The sequence below is a fragment of the Euleptes europaea genome, chromosome 14 (genome assembly GCF_029931775.1).
Source record: "Euleptes europaea isolate rEulEur1 chromosome 14, rEulEur1.hap1, whole genome shotgun sequence".
Classification (NCBI taxonomy): Eukaryota; Metazoa; Chordata; class Lepidosauria; order Squamata; family Sphaerodactylidae; genus Euleptes; species Euleptes europaea.
This window is the reverse complement of record NC_079325.1, coordinates 27,425,725-27,452,876: the sequence shown is the minus strand read 5'-3', so window position 1 is coordinate 27,452,876 and position 27,152 is coordinate 27,425,725. Positions and strand designations below refer to the sequence as shown.

Below are 27,152 nucleotides of genomic sequence, written 5' to 3'. Positions count from 1 at the left end.
ATGTAAAGGATTTTTGAGCACTTAAAGAAAAGTGCTGTGTAAATTCTGAGTTTGTGGTGGATTTCTTCTGCTTACACAACTTTGGTTTATTTTTTTAAATTAGTCTGGTAAGTGGTGTTTTAAAAAACAATGCGTAGTAGTAGTAGTAATAATAATAAATGTTTATATCCTGCCCTTCCCCAGCAAAGCAGCGATTAGGGCGGCTCACACCATAATCAAAGTACAGTTCAAACACGGTACGATAAAATATATAATACAGTATCATAAAATTAATTATACAACAATTTGTATGAATAGCCTAAAATTCTGGCACCAAAACAATTTCAAGCAGGGAGAGCAGGTTTTATATACATGCTCTAGGCTGTGAACAAACTGTCTGTCCTTGCTGGGAAGGGGCAGGGTGCACAGTCTGTCAGAAACACAGTGGTAAGATACTTCAGTAAGATGCAAGGAGAGAACATCCACCAGAAATCTATTTTTTCTTTATTAGAAGAGAAAGGTTGCAATGAACCCTTCCACTTCCAGTGCCAGTAAGCTGAATTAACTCTTTACCTATTGTGGTTTCTAAAGTTACGTCCTGCTCGGGTACTACAACGAGACAGTTTCCCCCTACCTATTCTGTGTCTGCTTTCTTCTGTGCAAATGAAAAGAAAAAAATCTTACAAGGTTCCTCTCAGTTTCTGGGTATTCTACAGGTAACGAGTGTATAGGCTTTGGGTTCGCTGCCGTGAGGTATGTTTTGTGGTACGCAAGGAGATAATTGAGATCTCTGAGGTTGGATTAATATATAAACAACTAAGAAGATTTATTTATTTACAGGTTTGTTCATCTGCGTGGCTTCTATGCAGTCCCACATTGGGACTGCGCATGTGCAGGCCAGCCACGGATAAGATTTGTCAGCTTCTACAAAATCGAAAGTGAAAGCGCTCCCCCTCCCCTCGGGCCATATAGCCTTCCCGAGGGCTCCCCCTCGGTCATGTGGCCGTTTGGGCGGGAAGGCTACATGGTCCAAGGGGAGGGGGAGTGCTTTCACTTTCGATTTTGTAGAAGCTGACAAATCTTATCCGTGGCTGGCCTGCACATGCGCAGTCCTAATGTGTGCCTGCATAGAAGACCACCAGATGAACAACGGTTACAGGTAAGTGAAACTCTGTTTTTTTTAAAGAAACAAACCAGCAGCACTGGTCTCCTAGTAGACAAAGTAGAAACCTGGCTAAGGCACAAAAATGTAAACTGGTTATGACTTCAGATAGTAATTAGACTTTTCTACAATGCTTTCAGGCACAAATAGACTTTTATTGACTAGCCACTAGGTGGGATCCTCTCTCACACACAGGATTCCACCCACGCCAGCCTGCCCTCTCCCCAGATTCAGACTAAATTGTGCCAGGTCTGCTCATCACCAGAGACAGGCCTAACAATCAAGCACTTTCTTCTCTCCCAGAGACAGAGCTAAACCGCCGTGCCACACTGCCAGGCAGAGCTAACTTTCACTCTGTCTGATCTTTTTCCTGAACAAGACCTGAGCTGTCACTGCTCTTTCCATGAGACAGAACTCAACTCCCTCTCTTCCTGTGTTCCCTCCAACGTCTCACCTCCCTTCTCGAAGGTGATTAGATGCTGGAGCAGCACTCCTGAGCAGCTGATTTTCCCTTCAGGGGCAGGACAGCCTCCTGTTGGTCACACCTTCTTTCAGCATATGGGCAGTGTGCTCATGAAACTTTTATTGGTGTAACAGCCAGCTTGCTCATTTCACAGGGTGAAAGCACATGCCTAGATTTGTTTTCCTGTACTCCCAGGGAGAAAATTGTATGAACAAGGCCACAGCAGAGGTAACACATCTCAGATTCCTCCCAAGAACACTTGGCTGAACTTTGTAGCTTGTAGAAAATGTGTGGTGCTGCTGCATAGAACTGAAAAAGAAGTGGCTTTGGAGTCATGGTGAATTCCCCCCATCTGCATCCTCCCCCCCCCGCTTAAATTGCTGGCTGAGCTGGCTAGTGCTTCCTTTGCACCAGCGAGCTGTTGGTGAATCCCAGAAATGCCTTCATATTACCCAAAGTTCAAATAATTATATTTGCTGAACTTGCGAGAAGGCTGTCAAGTCTGTGGCCCCATTAAACTAAATTCATAATGAGAGAGACACGATCCATATAATGATTTACTATGTTTTTTACAGCTAGGCACAATCACTAGCCTTGGTTCTTGTAGGTTATCCGGGCTGTGTGACCGTGGTCTTGGTATTTTCTTTCCTGACGTTTCACCAGCAGCTGTGGCAGGCATCTTCAGAGGAGTAACACTGAAGGACAGTGTCTCTCAGTGTCAAGTGTGTAGGAAGAGCAAGAGTCCAGTAGCACCTTAAAGACTAACAAAAATATTCTCCTCTGAGGCTCGGGCATCTTGGAACTGTGGGTTATTGTCCACGCCCTATCTGAGGAGGCAGGACCAAAAGAAAAAAACTTCCTGCTGCCCTCTATCGGGACAGTAACCCTCTGTACCTCAGTCTTTTGTCCTGCCTAGTGAGGAGAGCAGTGATTTTCACAGCTCTGTTAGTTAGGCTTAGGTTTAGAGGCTTGTTTGTGTTTTTTCCCCTTAAACTTTCCTCAACCTTCTTTCCATACCTCCCCACCCGACCCGTCCTACCCGGTGTCTTTTTTCCCGATTTCCCTGGTGTCCTGTGCATTGAATCGGGAAGAAGAGAGGGGGGGGGAAATGGCGTACGCCATTTTAAACAGAGAAGACGACCTTCTCTCGGAGAAGGATTACGCTGTGGGGCTGGTCCAATTCGCCCCGACCAACAGCGCGCCGTCCAAAGGCACTGAGGACGGATCCACTTTGGCGGCGGAGGAAAGCAGAGGGCTGCAGGAGGCTCGAGGAGCCGCCGTTCAGCCCAAACAGAAAAAGGCGCGAAAAGCGGCGCCGACCCTTGCCGGCGCTAAACGCAGGAAGCGCGGCAGTGGGAAGTTCACCGGCGCAGCGAGAGCCAGCGGGAAAGCCCCGGTTGTCTACTCGCGGATCCAGCCTTCCTCTTCAGCAGCTTCGCCCGCGTCCTCAGACCCGGTGGCGATAGATGGTCTCCCGTCGGGAGGTGGTAACGTACCTCCCCCCCTTTCGGAGCAAACAGAAAGGCAGCCAGCTGTATCTATTCCCGCCTTTTCCTTGGGCCCTATAGGGGGCCACTTTATGCCTTTGCAGCAGGCACCAATCCAGCAACCATGTTTTAACCCCTTTCCCTCCTCAGGGGTGGCAACAGGGAGGTTTTTAACTGCAGATCAAGCTAATGACATGGTTAATGTAGCTTTGCAGAGGCAGTGGCAAGCCTTCCAGGCCTTTCAAATGCGCCTGCCTCAGTTCTCTGGCGGGGTTTCAGGTCCCCCTCCTACCTTGGTTCCCCAGTCTCAGGGGGAAGAGGGCAGTTCATCCACCTCGGGGGGGCCATCCAGAGGGGAGACATCTGCTTCTTGGCCCACTAAGGCTGCCAGAAAGGCACAATCACAGCCGATTTCTCAATCTGGCTCTGAATCCCCTAGTCTGCAGGATACCCTTACCTCCGACCAGGAATCAGAAGGGGAAGAGCGCGAGGAGGGGGAGTTCGACTCCGAGGACGAGACCCCCCGTCCTGATGACCAACAGCCCAGGCTGTTCTCAGGAGAGGACTTCCAGGGTTTGTTGGCAAAGGCTATGATCGCTTTGGATCTAAATGAGGAACAGCAGTCCTCTGAGGAACCCAAATCAAAATTCAAAGAAGGAGTTAGGGAGTGCTTCCCCAGAAGGAGAACTCAAAGCAACCTAGTTCCCTTCCCACAGTTTTTTATTAGGGCCCTCACGGATGAGTGGGATAACCCCTCCTCTAATAAACAGGTCCCGGCCTACGTTAAAAAACATTATAGTCTGGCTCCTCACGCCATGCAGATGTTGAAGGTTCATGTAGTCGACGCTCCAGTGGCTGACCTTCAGACCCCTGGGTTGATCCCTGAGGATGGGGTAGGTTCCATCCGTGACCAGCTGGACAGGAAGACTGATCATTTGGCAAAAAAGGCTCATGAGGCTTCGGCCCTAGCCATCCAGGCTAGCGCCACTACCTCCATTTTTGCGAGGGCCTCCTATTTATGGGTCAAAAAACTCCTACAATTGGTTCCGCCTGACAACCGCAGAGTTGTCGGGGGCTTGGAGAGAGTGCTTAGCGCCATCACTCTTATGGCAGATGCCTCCCTGGACACAATGTCCTTTACGGCTAGGGCCATGGCTTCTACCACATCCATTAGAAGGGCTCTGTGGCTAAGGGCCTGGCCGGCCGACTTCAGATCTAAAACCATTCTCATGTCCTACCCCATTAAAGGGGGCCGGCTTTTCGGGGGAAAAATGGACGGGATTTTGATTGAAACTAGGGATAAGAAACACGTCCTCCCTAGGCAACTTCGGAAGGAGAACAGATCCTCTTCCTACCCGTCCTTTCGCTCTTCCAAGGTCCCTCCCAGATACCGGGCAGATTACAGAAAGGGCTCCTGGAACCAGAGTAGCTCATGGAACCAGAGTAGATCCTTTCGGAAAGGGGGGAAGTTCCAGAGACAAGGCCAGACTAGGCCTGACAAAGGGGATAAGTTCCCCAAAAACAATTCACAATGACGCCTCACTGTTGGCAGTGGGGGGGAGACTTCAGGTTTTCAGTCACATTTGGGCCAGATCCAACCCGGATTTGTGGGTATCCCAAATAATTTCTCAGGGATATCTCCTGGAGTTCTCTTCCCTGCCCCGGGATCGTTTCCTTTCTTCCCCCTTACCCCTAAAGAAAGAGAAGAGGGCCAGAACCGCCACAGCAATTCAACACCTTTTGCACATCGGAGCCGTGGAGAGGGTCCCCAACCAGGAGAGGGGGTTGGGGATCTATTCCATCTTCTTCACGGTTCCGAAGAAAAATGGGGACTGGAGGGCTATCCTCAATTTAAAGTACGTGAACCGGAGAATGAGGCGCAAACGTTTCCGGATGGAAACATTAAAATCCATCATAGAGTCCCTTCAGCCTCAGACTTTCATGACGGCGGTGGATTTAAAGGAGGCGTACCTCCATATCCTTATCCATCCAGCCCACAGGAGGTTTCTTCGGTTCACCCATGGCAGCAATCATTATCAATTCAGGGCCCTCCCCTTTGGATTAGCCTCTGCCCCCCGGGTTTTCACGAAGACCCTGGTGTCTGTTATAGCCACCCTCAGACAGGAGTCCATCCAGGTACATCCGTACCTGGACGACATCCTAATCTGTGCACAATCCAGGGAACAATCCCGGACCCATACCAACAGAGTAGTCCAGGTTCTTCAAGACCATGGATATTTAGTAAACTTCGAGAAAAGTTCCCTCAGCCCAGCACAATCTCTAGTACACCTGGGAGTGCGGATAGACTCTCGGAAAAACACTGTAACCTTGTCCCGAGAGAGAGTGGAAAAAATTGTCAGTCGAGCAGCTTCGGCCGCCAGTTCCAAAACAGCCAGGCTAATGGCCCTAGCGAAACTTTTAGGACACATGATTTCGTGCATAGCAGTGGTGCCTTGGGCCAGATTCCACTCCAGACAACTACAGTGGCTCCTTCGACCATATCAAGGGGACATTGGGGTGAAGAGGGACAGAATCATTCCCTTACCACTCAGTGTCCGCAAGAGCCTGCGGTGGTGGGCTTCCAGGGAGAATTTAACCAAACCCACACAGTACCTGCACGAGGATCCTCTCCAGCTCTTTACGGATGCCAGTCTGGATGGGTGGGGAGCCACCCTCAATGGGAAAATGGCCCAGGGACGTTGGTCTGCTCAGGAGTCGACCCTTCACATCAACGTGCTGGAGTTAAGAGCCGTGAGACTGGCTCTTCTATTCTTCTCAGCGGACATTTACAACCATCATGTCCTAGTCAGGACGGACAATACGACTACCAAGGCCCACCTGAACAAACAGGGGGGCACAAGGTCATCGATGTTACATCAGGAAGCAGTCAAATTGTTCCGCTGGGCCCAGTTCAAGGTTCTATCAATACGAGCGGAACACATAAAGGGCGCTCTCAACGTGGAAGCCGACTGGCTGAGCAGGCAGCAAGTAAACGAAGGAGAGTGGTCCTTAGACCAGGACTCCTTTCGTCTCATCACTCAAAAATTTGGTCTTCCAGAGGTAGATTTGTTCGCCTCTTCAGACAATTCCAAACTTCCAAGATTCTTCTCGAGATTCTTCCACCCAGACGCAGAGAGAATCGACGCTCTTCTCAGTCCTTGGCCAAGGACCCTGTTGTACGCCTTCCCGCCTCTGCCAATTATTCCGAAGGTCCTTCGCAAGATCCAGATGGAAAAAGCCAATGTGCTCCTAGTGGCCCCATTTTGGCCTCGCCGTCCATGGTTCGTCACTCTACAAAGACTAGCAGTTCAAGAACCATGGAGAATTCCAACTCAGTGGGGGACTCTACGTCAAGGTCCTCTAGTCCATCCAGATCCCCACTGGTTCTGCTTGACCGTTTGGCACTTGAGAGGATGAGCCTGGTCAAACTGGGTTACCCAACAGAGGTCGTTAACACCATTCTTGAGGCGCGCAGACCTGCAACCCGTCGCATATATTCCGCATCATGGAAAGCGTTTGTCAGATGGGCACGTAGAAAGAAGTTTGACCCTCTTCAACCAGGAGTTAACAACATCCTGGGGTTCTTACAGGAGGGAGTGAGATTAAACCTGGCAGTTTCTACTCTTCGCAGACAGGTTGCGGCCATAGCAACAGTTGTTCCAATGGTGGATGGAATGACGTTATCCAAGCATCGGCATATCGTCTCTTTTCTGAAAGGGGTTTCCCAGACTCGACCTCCTACTGTTCACCGGTTCCCTACCTGGAATCTTAACATCGTTCTTAAGGCCCTAACGAAGGAACCCTTCGAGCCCCTTCGGACTGCTCCTCTTAGGCTGCTTAGGATGAAAGTTCTATTCCTCGTAGCCATCACATCGGCTCGTCGAGTGTCAGAATTGCGAGCCCTGTCTATTCGTCAGGGTCTATGCATCTTCCATAGGGATAAGGTGGTATTAAGACCAGACCCTACCTTCATCCCCAAGGTTAACTCTCCTTTTCATCGCGGTCAGGACATTTCCTTACCATCGTTCTGTCCTAAACCATCTTGTCCAAAGGAACGATCTTGGCACTCTCTCGACCTACGTAGAGCTTTGCGCATCTTCATTGATAGAACATCAGACCTGAGACGGACAGACTATTTGTTTATCAACATTTCCAACCCTAACAAGGGTCTCAGAATGTCTGCGGCATCCATTAGTTATGCCTTAAAGTCAACAATAGCTGAGGCATACAAAACCGCGGGGGTTCCTCTTCCACCGGGAATTACGGCTCATTCGCTTCGCAGCGCCTCTACAACGGCGGCGTTTGACAAGCAATCTCCTGTCGACGAAATTTGCCGCGCAGCCACGTGGTCAAGCGTGTCAACATTCGTCAAGCACTACAAGATTAGTACATGGTCATCTGCACAGGCGGCCTTTGGCCGCAGGGTCTTACAGCACGTAGTGGAGGAGAACGCATGACCCACCCTGATGGGAGCTCTTATAGGTCCCACAGTTCCAAGATGCCCGAGCCTCAGAGGAGAATGGAGCCTTGACTACTTACCGTGAGGGCTCCTTCTCTTCTGAGGCGGAGGGCATCTTGCCCACCCGGGCGAAGAGTCAAGACAACGTGCTATCAACCATACCTTCAGAAGACAGCCATTTTCAGACCTAATTCCGGTCCCACTGCCTGTCTGTTTGTAATGTTATAAGGTTACGTTTTCGTTCCGTTATACCTCGTTCTGTTCCTGTCTAATAGCTAGGCAAGCCTGTGACTGAGGTACAGAGGGTTACTGTCCCGATAGAGGGCAGCAGGAAGTTTTTTTCTTTTGGTCCTGCCTCCTCAGATAGGGCTTGGACAATAACCCACAGTTCCAAGATGCCCTCCGCCTCAGAAGAGAATGAGCCCTCACGGTAAGTAGTCAAGGCTCCATTTTCTGGCAGGGTATTACCCTGCCAGAAAATATTTTTGTTAGTCTTTAAGGTGCTACTGGACTCTTGCTCTTTTCTACTACTGCAGACAGACTAACACGGCTACCCACTGTGTAGGAAGAGTAATATATAGTCAGAAAGGGGTTGGATTTGAGCTGAGTCATTGTCCTGCAAAAAGTAGGACAATGACTCCGCTCAAACCCAACCCCTTTCTGACTATGTATTACTCTTCCTACAACTTGACACTGAGAGACACTGTCCTTTAGTGTTACTCCTCTGAAGATGCCTGCCACAGCTGCTGGCGAAACGTCAGGAAAGAAAATACCAAGACCACGGTCACACAGCCCGGATAACCTACAACAGGGATGGGGAACCTCAGGCCCGGGGCCCGGATCCGGCCCGCGAGACCATTTTCCCTGGCCCTTGAGCCGATTCCGGGAGCTCCAGGGCCTGCCCTGCCACTCGAGCTCTCCCTATTTAGGCTCTCCCCTTGGCACTTCGGGCATTGCTGGCAGACAGGCACGTGTGTAAAATGGATGCTGATTGGGTAATTGTTGGGCCGTTTCTCCCAACTCTCCCCAGTTCCTGTTCCTGGAGAGACACACAACTTCCACCCAAAACGTGCGCCTGGCCCCCCCTCCCCTTTCTCTCCCTGGCTGTTTCCAGGTGAGTGGGTGGCGTGCCATGCCCTCTCTTCGCTCTCCAGCTTGAAACTGCTTGGGCGCCTAGAGCTTGTGTCACCATCTCCCCCTCACCTGTCTGCCGCCGGCCGCACCCTCCGCCGGATCAGGGGGCCCTCCCCTGCTCTCCCCCGGGCCGAGGCCAACAAGAAAAGCGGGCTGTCCAGCCATTCCGGCCCCGAACCTTCCTCCCCCCCAGCTTGCCTGTGACCCTTGCGGTGGGGCAATCCCCCGCAGCTTGAAGCTGCTTGAGCGCCCGGAGCTCGTTCCACCATCTCCCCCTCGCCTGGCTACCATTGGCTTCTCCCTCCCCTCGCTCACCCCTGTAGATATGTGTGTGGAAAAGGGGCATTCCCCAGATCGTCGGGCCACTAGCATGGCCCGGTGAGTGCATGTGTGAAAGTATGGAAGGGGGAGGGGAGCCAAAAAGCTTCCCCCAATCGTGTGTGTGTGTGTGAGTGTGTGGAGTGGGGGGGGAGCCGAGAAGGTTTCCCCACCGGGCTGCTAGCGCGGCCTGGTTAGTGCGTATATGAAAGTGGGGAGGGGGGAAGCGGAGAGAAGGCTTCCCCAACCGTGTGTGTGTGTGTGTATTTGAAAGTGGGGAAGGGGTGGGAAGCATGTGTGAGTGCGTGTGTGAAAGTGGAGAGGGGGGAGAAGCTGAGAAGGCTTCCCCCCATTGGCATGTTTGTGTGTGAAAATGGGGAGGGGGGAAGCATGTGTGAGTGCATGTGTGAAAATGGGGAGGGGAGAGAAGCCAGGAAAGCTTCTCCCAATCGCATGTGTTCATGTGTGTGTGTGGGAAGCCTCCCTCCCTTTCCTTCCTTCCCTCTCTCCCTCCTCTGCATAGCCTCTCCTAGGGTTCATAGAATCATAGAGTTGGAAGGGATCACCAGGGTCATCTAGTCCAACTCCCTGCACAATGCAGGAAATTAACAACTACCTCCCCCCACATCCCCAGTGACCCCAACCCTCCCCCTGCCATGCGGGATCCCACAATCAAAGCACTCCCGACAGATGGCCATCCAGCCTCTGCTTAAAGACCTTCAAAGAAGGGGACTCCACCACCCTCCAGGTGGTGGCTGGAGACCTGGTAACCCTAGCCTTCCTTCCTTCCCTCCTCTGCATAGCCTCTACTAGAGTTGCCAACCTCCAGGTGGTGGCTGGAGACCTAGCAACCTTAGCCTCTCCCCCCCACCCGCCAGGAGATCTACACCTGGTATGGCCCCTGAATGATGTTATAAATGGGCAAATGGCCCTTGGCAGGAAAAAGGTTCCCCACCCCTGACCTACAAGAACCAATGAACTCTGACCGTGAAAGCCTTCGACAATAAATCACTAGCCTTGTTCAGAAGATATTTGTATTTAGGAGCTTTGATTTTAAATCTTGGGTTTTTCTTGTTGGTTCAAGCCATGCAATCTAATAATGTCTGTGTCTGCTGTGTTGAATGTTACTTCTGGCAGAACAGCCTATTGATATACATGAAAATACTGGTAAGTCTCTAAAGAAAGGTTTTTTTAATTCCAAATGTTCAGCAATACTCCAGATGGTCCAGTATAAACTACATGCCTTAATTTTCTGCCTCCCCTCTTTTTGACCTGTATCATCTTGAAACAGAGTACCAGAGTAGTCAGTGCAATGTGGCTGGAACTTTAATATTAATGAAAATCTGAGACCAGAATGGCACTACTAGGAGTGAAGCAATCTACTGATTTGTCCCATCTCGTAATTTTTTGTCAGTCATTGTTCTTGCTTGCCATTCCATTTTTTGACTTCCCCCTTTTCCTTTTAATGTATTTCACAGAGACCAAATGAGAGGCTCAGCACGCTGTCCGAAAGACCAAGGGAAGAAACAATACTGTTGGACGAAACCCCAGTTAGTATTTTTTATTTTACTTAATTTAAACCCCTCCTTCCTCCCTATTGGGGACCTAAAGCAGCTTGTATAGTTCTCCTCTCCTCCATTTTATCCTCACAGCAACCCTGTGAGGTAGGCTAGGCTGAGAATGAGTCAGTCAGCAAGCTTCCATAGTAGGCCGGGGAGTCAAACCTGGGTCTCCCAGATCCTAGTCCAACACTCTAACCATTACTCCACACTTGCTCTCCGTATTCCATAGAGACCACCTCCATGGATTTCATGTTAAAGTGTCTCTCTCAGAATGAGGGGCATGATCATTGTGTGCTGTGGGGAACCTGTTGGGTTAAGATATGTTTGCTGAGCCATCTCTCCCTGTTTAAGCCTATGTGGCGACTCCAGTCTTCTCCACTGTTCCTCCTTGCTGCCTGTTCCTGTAGATATGTAACAGTTGCCACTGCCTTGGGCTTTCACTGTGGTGGCTCCCATCTTGTGGAGTTATCTTTCAGATAAGGTTGGGAAGGCACTTTCTTCTCTGTCTTTAAGGAAACTTCGAGACTGAGCTGTTGAGGCAATAAGCATAAATTAATCTGAACCGTGTCAATCCTATTGCATTCTATGACTACTGCCTTTAAACGTTGTTGTGAGCCACTTTTTGGGAGAAAGGCAAGGCAGAAGAATGTCAAATAATTTTTTTACAAACCAAATTGAGATAGGAAGGGCTACAGGAGTGAAGTTAACCAGTTGCTTTACGTATGGCATGATCTTAGGCATGAGGCTGAGGAGTAGCAGCCTATAAGCCACAAGATAAACTTCCCATCACACATAGGCCTTGGGCCTTACTGTATATTTTCCCTCTGGGTTTGTTTCCCAGATACCCTCCAAGCCTGGGATTGGGCCTAGTAAAGTCGGAGGGGGAAAGTATGCCAGTTGCCGTTGAGGAGGCAGACCCTTAAGAGAGAGCATGTAAGACCCTGGATAGGGAGGGACATTGTTCTCTCCCAGGAGCTAGGAAGCAGAGAAGCTGCTATTGATTCCTCACCCAAGGATGGTGAGGTTGACCTGAAGCAGACCAGATATTGTAATAGAGTTAAAAGTCCAGTAAGAGAGTTACATTGGGCAACTTTATTGTTTTCCAGCTGCTTTCTTTCCAGGGGAAGTGTGGCCCCATGTGTTCATAGAGTACCCTATGTTAATTCTTCCCATTTTCATGACTGTTTTCTTGTTTAGTCAGTTGCTACAGTATTCAGTTTATAGTCTTTTCCATTTGCTCAGCTTTCATACCTTGTACTCCGCCTTACAGCAGTGAATATCCTGATTGAAGAGGGAGCTGTCCTGGGCAGGAAGGGTGCTCTGGGCCTCCCCAGTCAAGTTCTTGAACCAGAGCGGTAGCAGCCAGCTAAGCCCCTTGCCTGCTGTGGGGCTGAAAGGGGCAGAAGGGAAGGAGGATATGTATGGGGCTGGAGGGCTTACTGGAAGGGACTTCCCATCCACAACAGACCCTACATGACCTCACCCTTTCCCACCACAAAGTACCACAGGCATAGTTGAATATACATTGATTGTAATGTCTGTATACTATTTTGAAAATTTGGGTTTTTTCCCCATTTACCGACAAAAAGATAAGCAGTACCTTGCAGCATTTATCTCTTGCGCTGTTCCGAACACCAGATACATAACTTTGTTTTTCACTTATGCCTCACTGTTACATTTTTGTAGGCCCAGCAGGTCTCTCCTCCTCTTCCAGCACAAGCAGTGAGTGATGTCGAGTTTGAGGTTGGAGATCTGGTCTGGTCTAAGGTGGGAACATATCCTTGGTGGCCCTGCATGGTTTCAAGTGATCCACAACTTGAGGTTCATACCAAAATTAACACAAGAGGTAAGTAATTCTGACTGCTGGGCAGGTTTTATGGACACGTGCTATGAATGGCTATTTAACAGCGTCTCCCTTTAAACTCAGACTTTGTGTGTATGTTTGTAGCTGTATAGCTGCATGATATTGCTGATCAGTAATGAAGGCTAAGCCAAGTTGTTTGGGTAGAAAAGAGATTAGCAGGGGGAAAAACCTTGCCATTTTGTAGTGGATTTCAAGTGCTCAATAAGCCACTGAATGTCTCTTACCTTGGAAACCCTACAGGGTTGCCATAGGTCAGCTGTGACTTAACAGCAAAAAGAAAAGGACTGCAGGTGAAAGAACTCATTTTAAATTCTCAAAAGGCCTTTTACAATAAATTATAATTCTTCACGTAAGATCTAGCTAATATCTATTATTATTTCTGTTACTTTCCTCCCTCTTGAAGTAGATAGGAACCCCGAACCAACCATAGCTCCTCTTATCAAGCCTCCAACAACAAAACCGTTTTTCCCAACTTTGACCTGTTTTCTTTGTCACTGAAATCTTCTCTGGCACAGCACCTGCTCATGACACATTCTAATAACTGTTAAGGCGAAAGAGATGTAGAAGCTGATGTGATGATGGACCCATAACAGCATGCCTACGCTGAGTCATGTAATAGCTCCAGTTTTCTTCTACCTTGTGTAGGCACTACATGTCTGCGTAGGCCTAGTTTCTAAACATCATGAATGTTCAGTATCTCCTCCAGTGAAAAAGGATAACATGGAACATTTTGAATTACGTCTGCGAAGTTCAAATTTTTGTGAGTGCATTTATGCTAAAACATGGAGGAGGCTTGTGCTACTCAACTGAGAAGAATGCTTTATCTCCATTTCAGGTGCACGGGAATATCACGTTCAGTTTTTTAGTAACCAGCCCGAAAGGGCATGGGTACATGAGAAGCGGGTACGAGATTACAAAGGACGCAAACAGTATGATCAGTTGGTGGAAGAGGCTGCTAAGCAAGCCAATCATTCTGAAAAACAAAAGGTGCGTACATTCTGAAATGAGTCTGAGATTTTACAGGTTTTTTTATTCATGGGGTGGTAGGATAATTAACTGTTCACATTGGTCCTGATTATTTGTTTACTATGTTAATACCATTGACTGGCCATTGGTTTTCACAAGGTCCCCAAAGGAGCTTCTACTTTGCTCTTTGAGGTTGTCCTTTGGGGAAGAGGAGCACATCGGTAATGACAGAAACTTTGAGGCAGAAAGAAGGCACAGAACGTGACATGGTCCTAACCAGTACTGGCATTTGTGGTTTCAAGCCAATTGTGCTGCCCACCAAAGTTGGCCTTTTATATTAAATGCAAGATTGAATAAAAGTCACAAGTATTTAATATCAATAAGATATGTAGAGAAAGCTATGTCAGAGAGGTAGGGAAAGTATTTTGAGAACTTGGAAAATCCAAGGAAGGCAGTGTTAAAGATCTTTTCAGGCAGTCTTGTTTTAGATAGTACTAGAGGGCTAAGGTGTTCTTGTACATATGTTGAGGTAACAGTCTGTTAAAATGCCTTTTTGAGTAGCAAAGTTATTATTCGCCTCTGTTCTTTTCCCGTTTTAGCAGGTGGAAGTTGTCCTCTACTGCAGCTGTTCTCTTCAGTTAAATTTATTGTTGTGTGCTTAAAAATTATATATTCTATGTACCTGTTGGCATTAGTTAGCAGGAATAACTTTGACACAACTGTAGTCCAGACATGTTGAGGACAAGGTTAAGCAGGCTGTGGCCATGATTTTCATGCCCCTTCAGCAGGATAGAATCCTCATTCCATGCATCCAAAATTACTTTTTAAACTCAGTTTTCAAAAATTCAGCCTGCCCATTCTATCCAGCAGCAGCACTTCTGAATGCACTTTGGTCAGATATATTCTGATCATTTCTTTCCTACCCCAAATTACATCTAAAGAAACTGTGTGGTTGAACAGGTACTTGAGATGATGACCTAATATTGGCACACTTGGGATTTGGGGCCCTAAACATGGCTTATAACAAGTGACAAAGAAGGGCCAGCATTACAACATGGGTATCTGCTTGTAATTCATTCTGATTGTAATACATCTGCTTGTAATACATTCTGATTGTAATACATCTGCTTATAATACATTCTGATTGTAATACATGTGGTCTTGTTTTCCTGCAAGCCCTGAGAAACTGTACAGCCACATTTTCAGAGCATACCCGTTCTTAGGAATGGTAGCTGTGACAAATATTGGGTTGTCATTTAAAAAATGATCTGTGAGTGGGAATGAATCAATGCAATAAACTCATCTCCTTTATTCCAAAGATTCGCAAGCCAAGGCCACAGAGAGAGCGTGCACAGTGGGATATTGGCATTGCCCATGCTGAAAAGGCATTGAAAATGACCCGGGAAGAGAGGATAGAACAGTACACGTTCATCTATGTAGATAAAGAACCAGAGGAGGCTTTGTCAAAAGCCAAGAGGACTGGTGCCCCTAAAGTGGAGGCTAAAAAGAACCGGAGATCTAAACCATCGCCTAGTTCTCAACCAGAACAGACCAATGAGGTCTCAGCGGTAACCTCCTTATCTAATACCGAGGTGCGGAGGCATAGTCAGAGAAGGCAGTCTAGTGTGGAAGAAGAGCCACCCCCTGTGAAAATAGCATGGAAAACTGCTGCGGCCAGAAAATCCTTACCAGCATCAATAACCATGCACCAGGGAACCTTGGACCTACAGAAATGTAATATGTCTCCAGTCGTTAAAATTGAACAAGTTTTTGCTCTTCAGAATGCTGCTGGGAATGGGAAGTTCATTGATCAGTTTGTTTACTCTACCAAGGTAAAGACATTTTTATGTAAAGGGTGTAAAAGTCCAGTGAATTATGAGTTTTAAACTGTAATGTTCACCAGAATTTCTGAGTGTGATCTTAGAAAGCAGTCCGCAGTATTTTGGCTGAATCCTGTGCCTGTTAAATTTCAGAGGCCCCATTAACCTATCCCTAGCTTGTCAGAGTTGCTTTGTGGAGTGATGTGTGGCAAATCAGGTTGACCTCCCATGGTAACTGTACAGTCTGAACTGGATGAAGGTATCCAAAAAGCCAGCAGCTCTTCTTCCTTCCCAATTTTTAAATGTTTATCAGCGGGGATAGTGATCTCCTCGTGGCTAGATTTAAGTGATCAGTGCTATTGCTAAAAGTCCCTTTGAAGCAATGGAATGCAATTTACAGCCAGAGTCTATCAAGGAGCTGCTAAACTCCTTTGTTCGAAAATAATAATTTGCAATACCAAGATAGTATTGATCCGCTTTCTTTTAATAGTGCTTAAGAACTGCCTCTCTTCTTGTTGAATTATAATCTTAAACCAAACCAGCTGGTAATGTCTGGTTTGTCAGCACTAATCTGCAGGTTGTAGTATTGGTAGTATTTTAATTCTGTTAACTTGCTTTTGACCTTGCAAGTTGCTACCAGGCCTTTCTAGTTCAGATGTCATGAACCCAAATGTCCACATCATGATTCAGGGACTTTCAAATGTGTTGGGGCTTCCTACATTTCCTCCTGCATTTTTGGGTGCTTTTTTAAAAAACATATTTCTGAATTGAAAAACCACAGTTTGGCTGTAGTGTGCAAACTTTAGTTGCTGACTGCAGTTGACTGGTATAGAAATTGCAGCATATTAATCAGGATGAAGGAATCTGTTTATTAGTGGGACAGCAGGAGTGGGGACAGCACAGGAGACAGTGAGCCAGCATGGTGTAGTGGTTAAGTGCGGTGGTTTGGAGCAGTGGACTCTGATCTGGAGAACTGGGTTTGTTTCCCCACTCCTACACACAAAGCCAGTTGGGTGACCTTGGGCAAGTTACAGCTCTGTTAGTGCTCTCTCAAACCCACCTACCTCACAGTGTGTCTGTTGTGGGGAGGTGAAGGGAAGGTGATTGTAAGCCAGTTTGATTCTTCCTTAAGTGGTAGAGAAAGTCGGCATATAAAAAACCAACTCTTCTTAGTTTCCATTACACATGTGTGTGTATGTATGTCTGTGTACATACATACATACACACACACGCACACACATGCACTACCAGTAGTGAGTGCTGTGCTCATGGGCCAAGACAGTACCATGAATGTGAGGCCAGCCCCTCATGCGCTAGCTGCCAGACGTTTGGGGAGGGGGTTGATTGACACCCACTCCCAGTACTTTCAGCAGACCTTCATGGGAAACATCACACACATATAACATGAAGGGTTATCTGCACACTTGGGTGGGGTGGGGTGGGGCTTCTGTGTTATAAATCCGATAGCTTGTATACATACATTGAACATTTGAGGGTGCTACTTCTTTCATAGCTAAAGTAGTTAGCCTGAATTTGTCCAGGAATTACTGACTCCTACCTTCATTATTTATAACAGGGTATAGGAAACAAACCAGAAATAATCATCAAAGGGCAAGACAAGGTCACTTCCATATCAGTCCAGCGAAATGAGCGAACCTCATCACAAAGCACAGCATCTCCTGAGACATCTTCTGGGTTGGCAAGTAGGTAAAGTTTGTGACTTCTGAGTTAAGTCCAAGTAAACATAGCACTGTTAACAGGACTGAAAACTAGGAAAGTCTTCATCATGTAATAATCAAATGCATAATTCAAAAGTATACCTGAAATTTATTTCGGGGTTAGTAAGGTTTAAAGGCCTTGTGCTGGCCATGGTTTAAGTTATAGGAGTTGTCATTCCAGTCACTTAATTTTTATTATATATTTATATCCTATCTCTTCCAAGGAAGCTCAGGACAGTATGCATGGGACTATCTCATTTTTCTGCAAACTTCCCCGGGAGGTAGGGTGGCTGGTCCAGCGTCACCCTGTGATCTTCTTGACTGAGCAGTATTAAAACCTAGTGTTGGTTGCCCAATATTGAAATCTGTCACTCTTCATCCAATACATAGTGGCTGTTCTTAAACTACAAAATATTAAACATTTATTTATTTAGAATACTTATATCCTGCTTTTCTCCCTGCAGCCAGTGTCTGGGATGAACCATCTGTTGAATCTTGGCAAACCCAAGACATATTGTTGTTTTGCCTGTCTACAGTATAAATAAGCCAAACAGACAGACAAAACAACAATATGACTTGAGGCTGCCAAGATTCAACAGATGGTTCATCCAAGGCACTGTCTGTGAGGCATGGACTCACACCCAGGGACTTGTGCTTTGGACGTACCCAAGCTTTATAGTCTCCTGTAGGGAGAACTTAGTTGCTGCTAGCTTGATGCCAGCATGATCGTCTTCACTCACACATCCCAGTTCCTTCACCCATCTTTTATCCCACTGATCCCAAACCTAGTTTCAACCAAAAAAGAGAGAACAGGTGATATATGTTCAGGAAAAGAAGGAGAAATCTCTTACCCAGTAATATTAGGCAGACTAGATCCAGTTGGAATTCTTGTTTTTCAGAAGCCCCAGAACTTCTTTGATTGGGCTGGATGTTCAAGAGTATTTTGTAGGAGTGTATTATAATCTATTTTATTTTTATTCCATATGCCTGTTTCTTTGGATCTTTAAAATAAGGAGTAGTTTAAATTCAGACAGGAATTAAACCGTACAGTTAGGGATCTTCAGCTTAATCTCAAATAATGATCATTATCTTTCCAGTATGTATTATGGGGTGTTTTTTTTCCTAATTCTAATCTGATGGTACAGACAAGACAGTGAAGCAACTAAGCATATGCAAGTGCTGAGCAGCTTCTGGAGACAGAAAGATAAAAAGGCTAGCATCATATGACTAGAGGGAGTGGAGATTTGGGGTCGAATGTTCCTGTCTCCATCCACACACCTTATCCTACCCCAGATCTTTTATCTGGAGATGTGGGCAATGGAATCTGAACATGTGCAAAATGGACACTTGTCTGTTGGCCTGCTGCCCTTTGTATGAGGTAACGTGTTTCTGTAGCAGTGTTCTTGTGGTGCTCCTGTTAGTTTCAGCCAGGACTGTGCAGGGGGGATATGTTCCTGTTGACTTTACTATGTGAGCAACAGTAGTTGTGTGTGCTTAAATCTGGAAAAGGACTGCCCTCTGTACAGTACTGGTGAGATTGTATTTTTGTGAGGATATTGAATTTTGCTCTTTTTCATGATGCATTTTTTTTAACGTGTTGCTCCAAACCTGCCAAAACAGGACTAAACCCAAGATGCTTATTTTTGTGGTCAGGGATCATCCTGACACATGTGAAGTTTGTGATGCAGTGCCTCTGACATGTTCCAGATGCCTTTCCCTTTCCCCTGAGTGACCACAGCTAGTTCTTACGAACCTGTGATTAGGGGACAAAATTCAGACACCTTTGAGGTGTACTGTAGCTGATTATAGAAATTAAGTAGACATCCTTAGAGTGTGATTACTTGAGCATTGGGGCTTTGATTGGAAGTCAGTGCAACATCGTTCTGTATCCAGTTTTCAGGATTTTAAATATATCTAAAACACTCAGAGGTTTTGACCCTGTTTGAGAGAGTTGGCTTTTCGTATGCCAGGCAACAGTAGAGTGAGTTATCTACTTTTGACTCCCTAACCTGTTTGATAGCTTCTGACACCCTAAGAGACCTTGGGGATCTTGAGCTTATATTCCAGGTCACTAATGAACAGTGGTGCTTGGAAGATTGAGGGTGGTGTCTTAGACAAAGTCTCTTAGAGCAGTGGCCTTCAGTCTTTCTGGATCCAGAGCTTTAACCCCAAGTGACAGCATGGGACCCATTGATCTACAAGCAGTGGTAGGAAATCTCATAACATGAAGAGGAGGAGCCAGCATCTTTGAACCTGCTTGTGCTATAGAGGAACTCTTTCCACTACTGAATGACCTCGCCTTGCTGTCCTGCTGTTCCTCTCAATGTGCATGCAAAGAAGGACAGGAGGCATGATGCTTTTGTCCTCCACATATGTGCAGTATCAGCTGGTCCTTCCAACAGAGCATCAAAAAATGACAGCTCTGAAAGGGCTTGTGACCCAGCAAGTGGGGCTCTTTGACAAATGGGGCTCTTTGACCAATACCTTAGAGTATCTCTTCTGTGTATTTCATCTTCAATTCATAGTACACTATCCTGAAATGATAAATTTAACTTTTCTTTGTGACTTGAGGGTTCAAATGTGCAAACAGAAAAAGTAACATTGAGAACATATTGAATCCTTGGTAGTGGGTAATCTTGAAAAATGTAAACAAAATCAACGTTGATTTAAGGGATTCTAAATATGACCAGTCACTCCTTCCCATTCATTTGAATTCTAGCCTCTCCCCTTTATCTTCATATTAAAGTTGGTCTTTTCCCGAACTCAGGACTCTCCCTGAAGCACTGAGATGTATTGCCTGCCGCCAGAACACCAGCTGGCAGATTAAAGTCTATACACTCAAAGAAGAATGTAGCGAAATCAGGACTTTGCTATTGAACGTCATCCCTCATTGAGGAAAGAGAGAGAGAAAGAGACTCCTGTAATGGAAACCCTTCTCTTCCCTCAGGTTCTGTAGAAAAGAAGCAACAGAGAAGATCAATACGAACTCGCTCAGAGTCTGAGAAATCCACCGAAGTTGTGCCAAAGAAGAAGATCAAAAAGGAGCAGGTTGGCTTCCTCCATGTAGAGAGTTAAAATATTCTGTATTCATACTTGTTGTGGCTTTATATTGGTGCCTTTTTGTTTTCCTCCCCACCCACTCCTTCATTTCCCCCCCATTGGGTTTGTTTTTGGACTATTCTTCCTGAACTCCCACAGTCAGTAAACATTGCTGTTACTGGTATCCCTTTACAGCATCAGTCATTCTTTGGATAATTAGGAACTCGGTGCCACAAGACCTCCTCATGAAGCTGATACCTTTGCAATTTCTGTTGTGAGCAGGGCGATCATTATGTTTCAGTGTTTTCTCTTTGATGGAATTACTACCAGCATCCTTCTCTTATTTTCCTTCGTTTGTTGCTGGTTTGTTTTGAGGTTTTATGTTTTTGCTTTTTTTAAAGCAAAGTTAGATGGATTTGTTTGGTTACTCTTGAAAATTGACTCTAAGCACAGTAATGCTTAAAGAAAATAGCTTATTATGTTGGAAGTGCATAGGAAAGATTGTCATCTTGGGTCGATTTGTCATTTTTTTTTTCTTCAGGTACTACCAACACACACATTTTTAATGTGGATGTCAGAAGGGCAAATGTTGCTTAAAAATAGCCAGGTCCAAGTGAAAAATGATAGGCACATTGGATGAGGGTAGCACACATTCAGTTTGAGAATTTCACAGATATAAAGAAAGTTATTACGATTGTTGGTTTTGTTCATTCAACATTATCCACTTATTTTTACATTTAAAGGATATCTATCTTGAAACAGAGAGAGTTTGTGTAACGAAACATTCTGTAATCCAGTTCTTTAAAGGGTAAAGTCCTGATGGCAAATTTTCTTAAGATTACAGTTCCCACGAACCTTAAACATGTTAAGCACTTGGTTTCCTGTTCAGCCAGAAGGCTGGAAAGTACAGCTTCACTTTAGATTTTGTTCTGCTGCGCCTGCACAACAGTTTTTGCCTGGTTGGATTTTCAAAACAATGGAGAAATAGCTTAAAGGAATATGATTTCAGTGCAAATCTTTCCTCAAATCAAATGCTGAGTATATCTATATGTTAAAAACACTCTTGGCATCAGTTGTTGGAACTTCCCCATAAAATTTAACTTTGTAGTAGGTATATAGTTTTAATTAACCGTGGTGCAAGAACCAACAATTCATGTCACCATTCCCAAATAGCGTTGCCTGCTTTATACTATGTAGCTAACTAAAACAACATAGTATATTGTGCTGTTTTTTTTCCAGGAAAAAACGTTTGGCTAGGAAAACATAACGGTCAGCCATGGACTGTAATGCAGAAGCCTGGATATGTTATGTGTTCAGAAAGGCATATTGGTATCTCTAGGATTTCACAACCATACTTGTTTCCCAGAGTCAAGCTTTGTTGCAGTGAATTTCCAAATTTACTTTGCATCTTTTTGGTTTGAAAATTATAACTGGAATTTAATACAAATGAGAGACTTTAATGTTAATTCTGTTGCAGTGAGTGGTAGCAAAAAATACAAGTGATTGTCTAGATTTTATATTTGTATTATCAATTGTATCCTATACAAATCCTTCTATTGTATGTTTTTATCCATTGTACAATGAAATAAAATATTTTTAAAAAATTATAGAATAATCCTTAATAAATATTTATGAAACGTGTTTCTTACATGCATACGTAACCAACACTGTGGAGATTATTATTTTTTCAAATTATGGATTTTAGCCTAAAAGCATGATTTTAGCGCAGAAACTTCTTGCAACCACCAAATTCACATGTGCTCTGACAAAAAAATTACTCTCCAATGTAGGATCCGAGACACTGATCAAGGGGGGCGGGGCATGAAGTGTTTTCGCCAGGTCACCAGCGTGTCTGCCTAAGCGTTGTTCCGACGTTACGTTTCCAGCTGTATAGAGGCCTGCAATGCACTGTCTCTGCCTCCTGTCCTTCTCTGCCTTTGCAGCACTCTATACAGAGAAACAGCCCAGGGCCTCAGAAGCTCAAGTGCTTGCTGGGTGGAAGCGCCTTTTTAAAGCAGGGCAGTAAGTTTTTGCATCACATGTAATCCGAGTGTCACGCTTCTCTCTATTTTCTTAGCCATTGTGGGGGTTTTCTGTAGCCCAAGGCTTGGATACTAAAAAACCCTCGCCTGCTTCTTGGATCAAAGATAAAGCCATCCCATCACTTTATGCACAAAAAAGGAATGATTTGAAGTAAACGCCGACCTGCCATGTCACTTGGTATTCAGGGAAGGCACCCGCAATTTAATCGTTACAGGTGGAACAGAAGAATCTTGCGGGCTGGAAGGTGCGGGAGGAGATGGGCTGGGCTGACAGCGTGGGCCCCCTGTATGCTAATTTCTTGCATTTAAATTTCTTCTTTTATACTAGGGGACAGGAAATTCCTGTAGTAACTCTTCATTTTCCTGTCCAAACAGGTAGAAACAGTCCCACAAACAGCAGTGAAGACTGGATTGCAGAAAGGTAAGTCTGGCTGCTACTGAACCAAATCTTCGGGAGTACAGCCCCATTCATTTCTGCTCATCAGTGCCTTTCCATGTTGTGTAAGTGTGAGTCAGTCACCTGCTGTTGTAGGTGCTCTAGCTCCAGATCTAACAACAGGTTGCTCTGCAGTGTAGGACTGGGATCCAAATCATCTTTACTGGGTAGCTTTCATGTGGCTTTATAGAGATCAGGAGCAGTTACTTAGGGCAATAAGGCAGGCCTTCACAAACATTGTCCTACTCTCAAGCCATTTTGAATCCCTTCCAAGTATTCAAGACAAAAGAGTGGCTTGCTGGCTGCCCCTGTTTCTCACAGCTCACCAACAAGCAGACCAAATTAAAAGGGAAATAACTAGAGTCATTGATCACATGGGCTTGCAGCACAAATGTAAAGTTCCTAGGAAAAGTTAGTTAAAAACTGAAGTTTTCTCTCTCGCCGTCTAGCAATAACAGTTAACACGATAGGGCCTTGCATTGATTTGGAAGTGCTTGGAGGGAGTTGGCTGTAGGAGAGTCATGCAGCTGGTTCTGCATGCCTGTGAAGGCTTTGGGCTTGTGTTTCTACATGTCAGCCTTCTGTGCCACATGGCAAACTGCTTTTGTAACAGGATACTATCCAGAGCAGTTTGCTATTTGGCAGGGAGGTCTCCCTTCAAACACAATTTTTTTCTCAAATTTCAAACCTTTGGGTATGCTTAAAGTCTTTGGGTTCCAGTCTGGCTCTGTCAAGATGCAAACAGAGAAGTGGACAACATGGAAGAGATAGTTAGCCTCCCCCACTCCAGTGGTTGATGGTCCATTGGTGGAGCAGAATATGGCCTTGGTCTCGCCTGGGGTTGTGAAATTCCCTCACTCCCTGGCTGCTGAGCTCTTCATGTACTCTTGAAATTCAGCAGTCTAGTTCTGTGGCACAACTACCATATTGCAATTAGCTTGTGTATGTGTGAGCAGAAAACTGCTCATGTGGCATTAAATCATACTGCAAAGAAGGATGGAGGAGAGGGGATCTTTACCCCTCCATCCCCAGGCTGTAAGCGAGAACTGGGGGAGGTTGGGATTGAGGGATGCACACCTAATGGTACATGTGCTGGGACCCTAATTATCTCTTCCAAGATACAGTAGGCTATTAGAGACTCCTGCTCCTAACTGAAAGAGTCCTTGAGGCAGGGTGTGTGGTCTGGATCAGAGGAAGCAGTTCTGTTCCAGTCCTAATAACTCCTCCCCCCACACAATCAATTTACTTCAAAGGGATCAAAACTTTTAACTGTTTATAATGTTTTGGAAGGGGTGGGGGGAAATGGGGGCAGGCTCAGACTTATTTCTGATTCACCCCCTGGATAAAGTATTCTGTTTTTATGCCAATAAAGGTACTTGATTGAAGTATTCTGTTAAAGACTCACTCCGGCCACTTTTCTCTCCCTTCTTCTTTGCTTTTTTCTTTCTATTTTTCAATTGATGTTCAATTGCCCTCAGTGTTCTTTGCCTCCTGAAGGGCAATGAATGTGTTTGGGCCTTTTGGTGTTTCTATTTTCTCCTGCTTTGTTGTTGTTGCTGTTGTTGCTGTTTTTCAGTTTACAAACCTATGTTTTTTACTGCATACCTGTAGAGTCCCTTGTTTCTGCAGAAGCCTTTGATGTTTTGTGGGTGATCCCATGTCAGTTCACTACTGATAGGCCTGGGACCATTGAGTTTGCTATTAGATAGCGTGAATGAATTATTTTGATGGCATAGTTTAGATTCATTTGGAAAAAAGCTTTATAGCAAGTATGGAGTCCTGTGAACTGTCCCCCTTCCCACTTTTGTCTCACTCAATTGTTAATATGTTTGAGAGATCTTTAAAATTAATTCCAGTGTATTGTATTAAGGTGCCAGTGAGATTTCAGATTCTTGTAAGCCTCTAAAGAAAAGAAGTCGTGCCTCAACAGATGTGGAACTGACTAGCTCAGCATACAGAGATACATCTGACTCTGATTCACGAGGACTTAATGACTTACAGGTAAAATATCTGAAGTTTCTTTGTGGGCTGTGGGTTTGAAATGGGCAAATAGAAGTCACGCTTGATTTGAAAATCATAGTGTTTTCCTTTGAAAGTGGGAAAGCCAATTAATAGATTAGAGAAGGGGCGGAAATGAACAGGGTTCCATGTAACTTGTGATTTTTTAGTAGTGTAGAAGACAATGCTGCATCTTGCAGGATTCAGCTACCTAAAGATCATAGTGTTTATTTGAGGAAAGCAAGGGTCCATCTCGCCCTTATGGCTGCAAAAAGATACTTCCAAGTTTGGGCTTTGACTAGTGACATTTCTGAAGAACTGCTGAGTAAAATTTTCTAAAGTGGGGCTTCAGCTCCTTCATCTTCCTTGACTAGCAAAATAAATTATGCAAAATCAGAGAAATTGGCTTTAGTTGCATAATTTATACAAGTTGCAGAATCCATGTTTCTTGTCACATAATTTGAGTCACTTTAGTATAGTTTTTCCCCCTTTAAGCATAGTTTGGTGTTCTCCCCTAAACATTGTGTCTGGAAATTATAAAGTGCATCTGGGTTGACATAGAATAAGAGCTAAAAGAGTTCTTAAAAATTCAGTGTATATGAAGCTGGATTTTAAATATAGTGGCATTTAGAGTAATCCTTAATCATAGGTAATCTTTTAAACAGTTGTGGGTTTTCGTTTTCAGGGTAGCTTTGGAAAGCAGTCAGACAGTCCTTCAGCTGCAGCAGATGCTGATGCTTCTGATGTACAGTCCGTGGACTCTAGCCTATCAAGAAGAGGTTCTGGGACGAGTAAGAGAGACACTGTGTGTCAGGTAGGTGAAATGTGTGAATGGGCTAGAGAGATCAAGGCTGTTGTCCCATACATCCCGACCTGGGAACAAGTCTTGAGTCAGTGAGACATACTTCAGATAAACATGCATACTATCAATCTTTGATGTAAAACCTGGTTAATTAGGATGGAGGGACACCATGGTATGTTATATTAAAATACCAACATGAGTTTGAAAGCTATTTAGCTAATGCAGATCAATTCTCATCAAGAAATGGCTTTGCCCTCCTTAGGGTCTCTAGCTAATACTGCCCAGTGCTTTAAATGGCAGATACTGTAATACGCTTCTACCTTCATTGTTTCTCTGTTTTGGAACACTTATGACATTGAATCTTGTTCAGATTCCCTACTGCTGTGAGTGCCTGTGATGAGATCCTTCCTGCTGTATTAAAAGGCTGTGGCTACCTTACAAAAATAGACTTCTTGCTTGCAGATGACAGCAAGCAAACACAGAAAGCTACATTATTACTGACCAAAATGTAGCCAAATTTTGTTAATCCTCAAGCACTGGCTTGTCATCTGAACCAATCTGAGGCTGTCTGGTGATCTCAGATGTGGGCAGTTTCTTCATATTGATTTTGTGTTTTTATTCTGTCTAAACGTATTAGTCCTGTAAATTATTGTGTATTGTAAAAATTTACAAAACATTGGTCGAGTTGCACCCTTGACTTAAGTGATGTAGCTCTGTTTAGTCTGTTTGAGTCTTAGGCTCTGTAGGTCTGCAGTCGTCTGAAATAGTGGGAGTTCGTCATGTACTATACTGCCAGGAGTTGTTGGCTTTTTTTTTTTTTTTTTTTGTAAGGGACATTCCCTCAGAATACAGATACATCAGATAACCTCTACATATAGTCCACCCCACAGCAGAGATTTAAGTTTTCAGAATTTCCTTGCTTTATATTTTAATCAGTCTACAACTTGACTAATTGCTAAGAGATTTTTTTAAAAGATTGAAGCCTTTTACACCTTTATCAATCAGTTTAGTTTTCTTACTAAGACATTGTGTGCTTGTTGAAGCTTTTTTGAGGGAGGTTGATATTTCACACTGGAGTAAATTACCTTTTACTAGCAGATGGTTGCCAGCTGAGCTTGACCTCCTTGTTACATTAGAACTATTCTGCCTGACTTTATCTCTAGTGAATCATTTATTTGATTTGTTGTAGAGGCTGGCTCCTGCCAAGAGGCAAACACTTCTTGGTTTAGCAATGAATGGGCAAAATAGCATGTGAAGGCAAGTCTTAAAATAGGTTTAAGTGGCTTTCATTTTTAAAAAACCAACTTTTAAATCTTGCCTTTCCACCTAATTTAGGCCTCTAAGTTTACATCCAGAATTAAACATTGATGTGTCTCAGGCATAAAGGCGGATGAGAATCCCTGCCAAAAGCTCTCAGTTGCTATTCATTAGGATTCTTGATGATCTCATAGACAATCCATGAAGGCATTAAGAGAACAGTAGCTTGGGGAAAGAGTCAAAGATTTGGAAATGCCTCTAAGTGAATAACAAAATGGGAGAGTGGGTAATATTGTGTGCATGTTATCCTGTTAGAAGTTGAAGAAGGAATTAAAAAGACTGTAGTGGGGGTAATGTGCACAGAAGGAGGAATGGAGAGTGAATAGGATTGTCAGGTCCAACATCCTAAACCTCAAGAGTCATGTAGCAGGGCCTGGTGATGTTTCACTGAATAGCCATACTAATGGTAGTACTTCCACACACCTCTGGAAATTGTACCATGTGGTATCTGTGATTGTGTGTAGTTACACCATGTGGTATCTGTGATTACTGTGGGGCTTTCAAGTGAACTGGACTGTTCACCCCACTAAACCATGAAACTATAATATGGAAATAAAACTGCGTAAAGATGTGGTTGAGCTATTAG

General features: G+C 44.9%; 1 protein-coding gene across 1 annotated transcript in view; it reads left to right on the top strand.

The window, feature by feature from the left end:
• NSD3 (nuclear receptor binding SET domain protein 3) overlaps positions 1–27,152 on the top strand; it is a 78,609-nt gene that overhangs the window by 22,567 nt on the left and 28,890 nt on the right. The window contains exons 3-11 of the mRNA XM_056860223.1: positions 10,481–10,552; positions 12,251–12,410; positions 13,264–13,415; positions 14,714–15,226; positions 16,791–16,917; positions 19,880–19,980; positions 22,389–22,434; positions 24,320–24,450; positions 25,133–25,261. Of these exons, the coding sequence (XP_056716201.1) occupies positions 10,481–10,552; positions 12,251–12,410; positions 13,264–13,415; positions 14,714–15,226; positions 16,791–16,917; positions 19,880–19,980; positions 22,389–22,434; positions 24,320–24,450; positions 25,133–25,261 (1,431 nt within the window). The remainder of the gene's footprint in view (positions 1–10,480; positions 10,553–12,250; positions 12,411–13,263; positions 13,416–14,713; positions 15,227–16,790; positions 16,918–19,879; positions 19,981–22,388; positions 22,435–24,319; positions 24,451–25,132; positions 25,262–27,152) is intronic.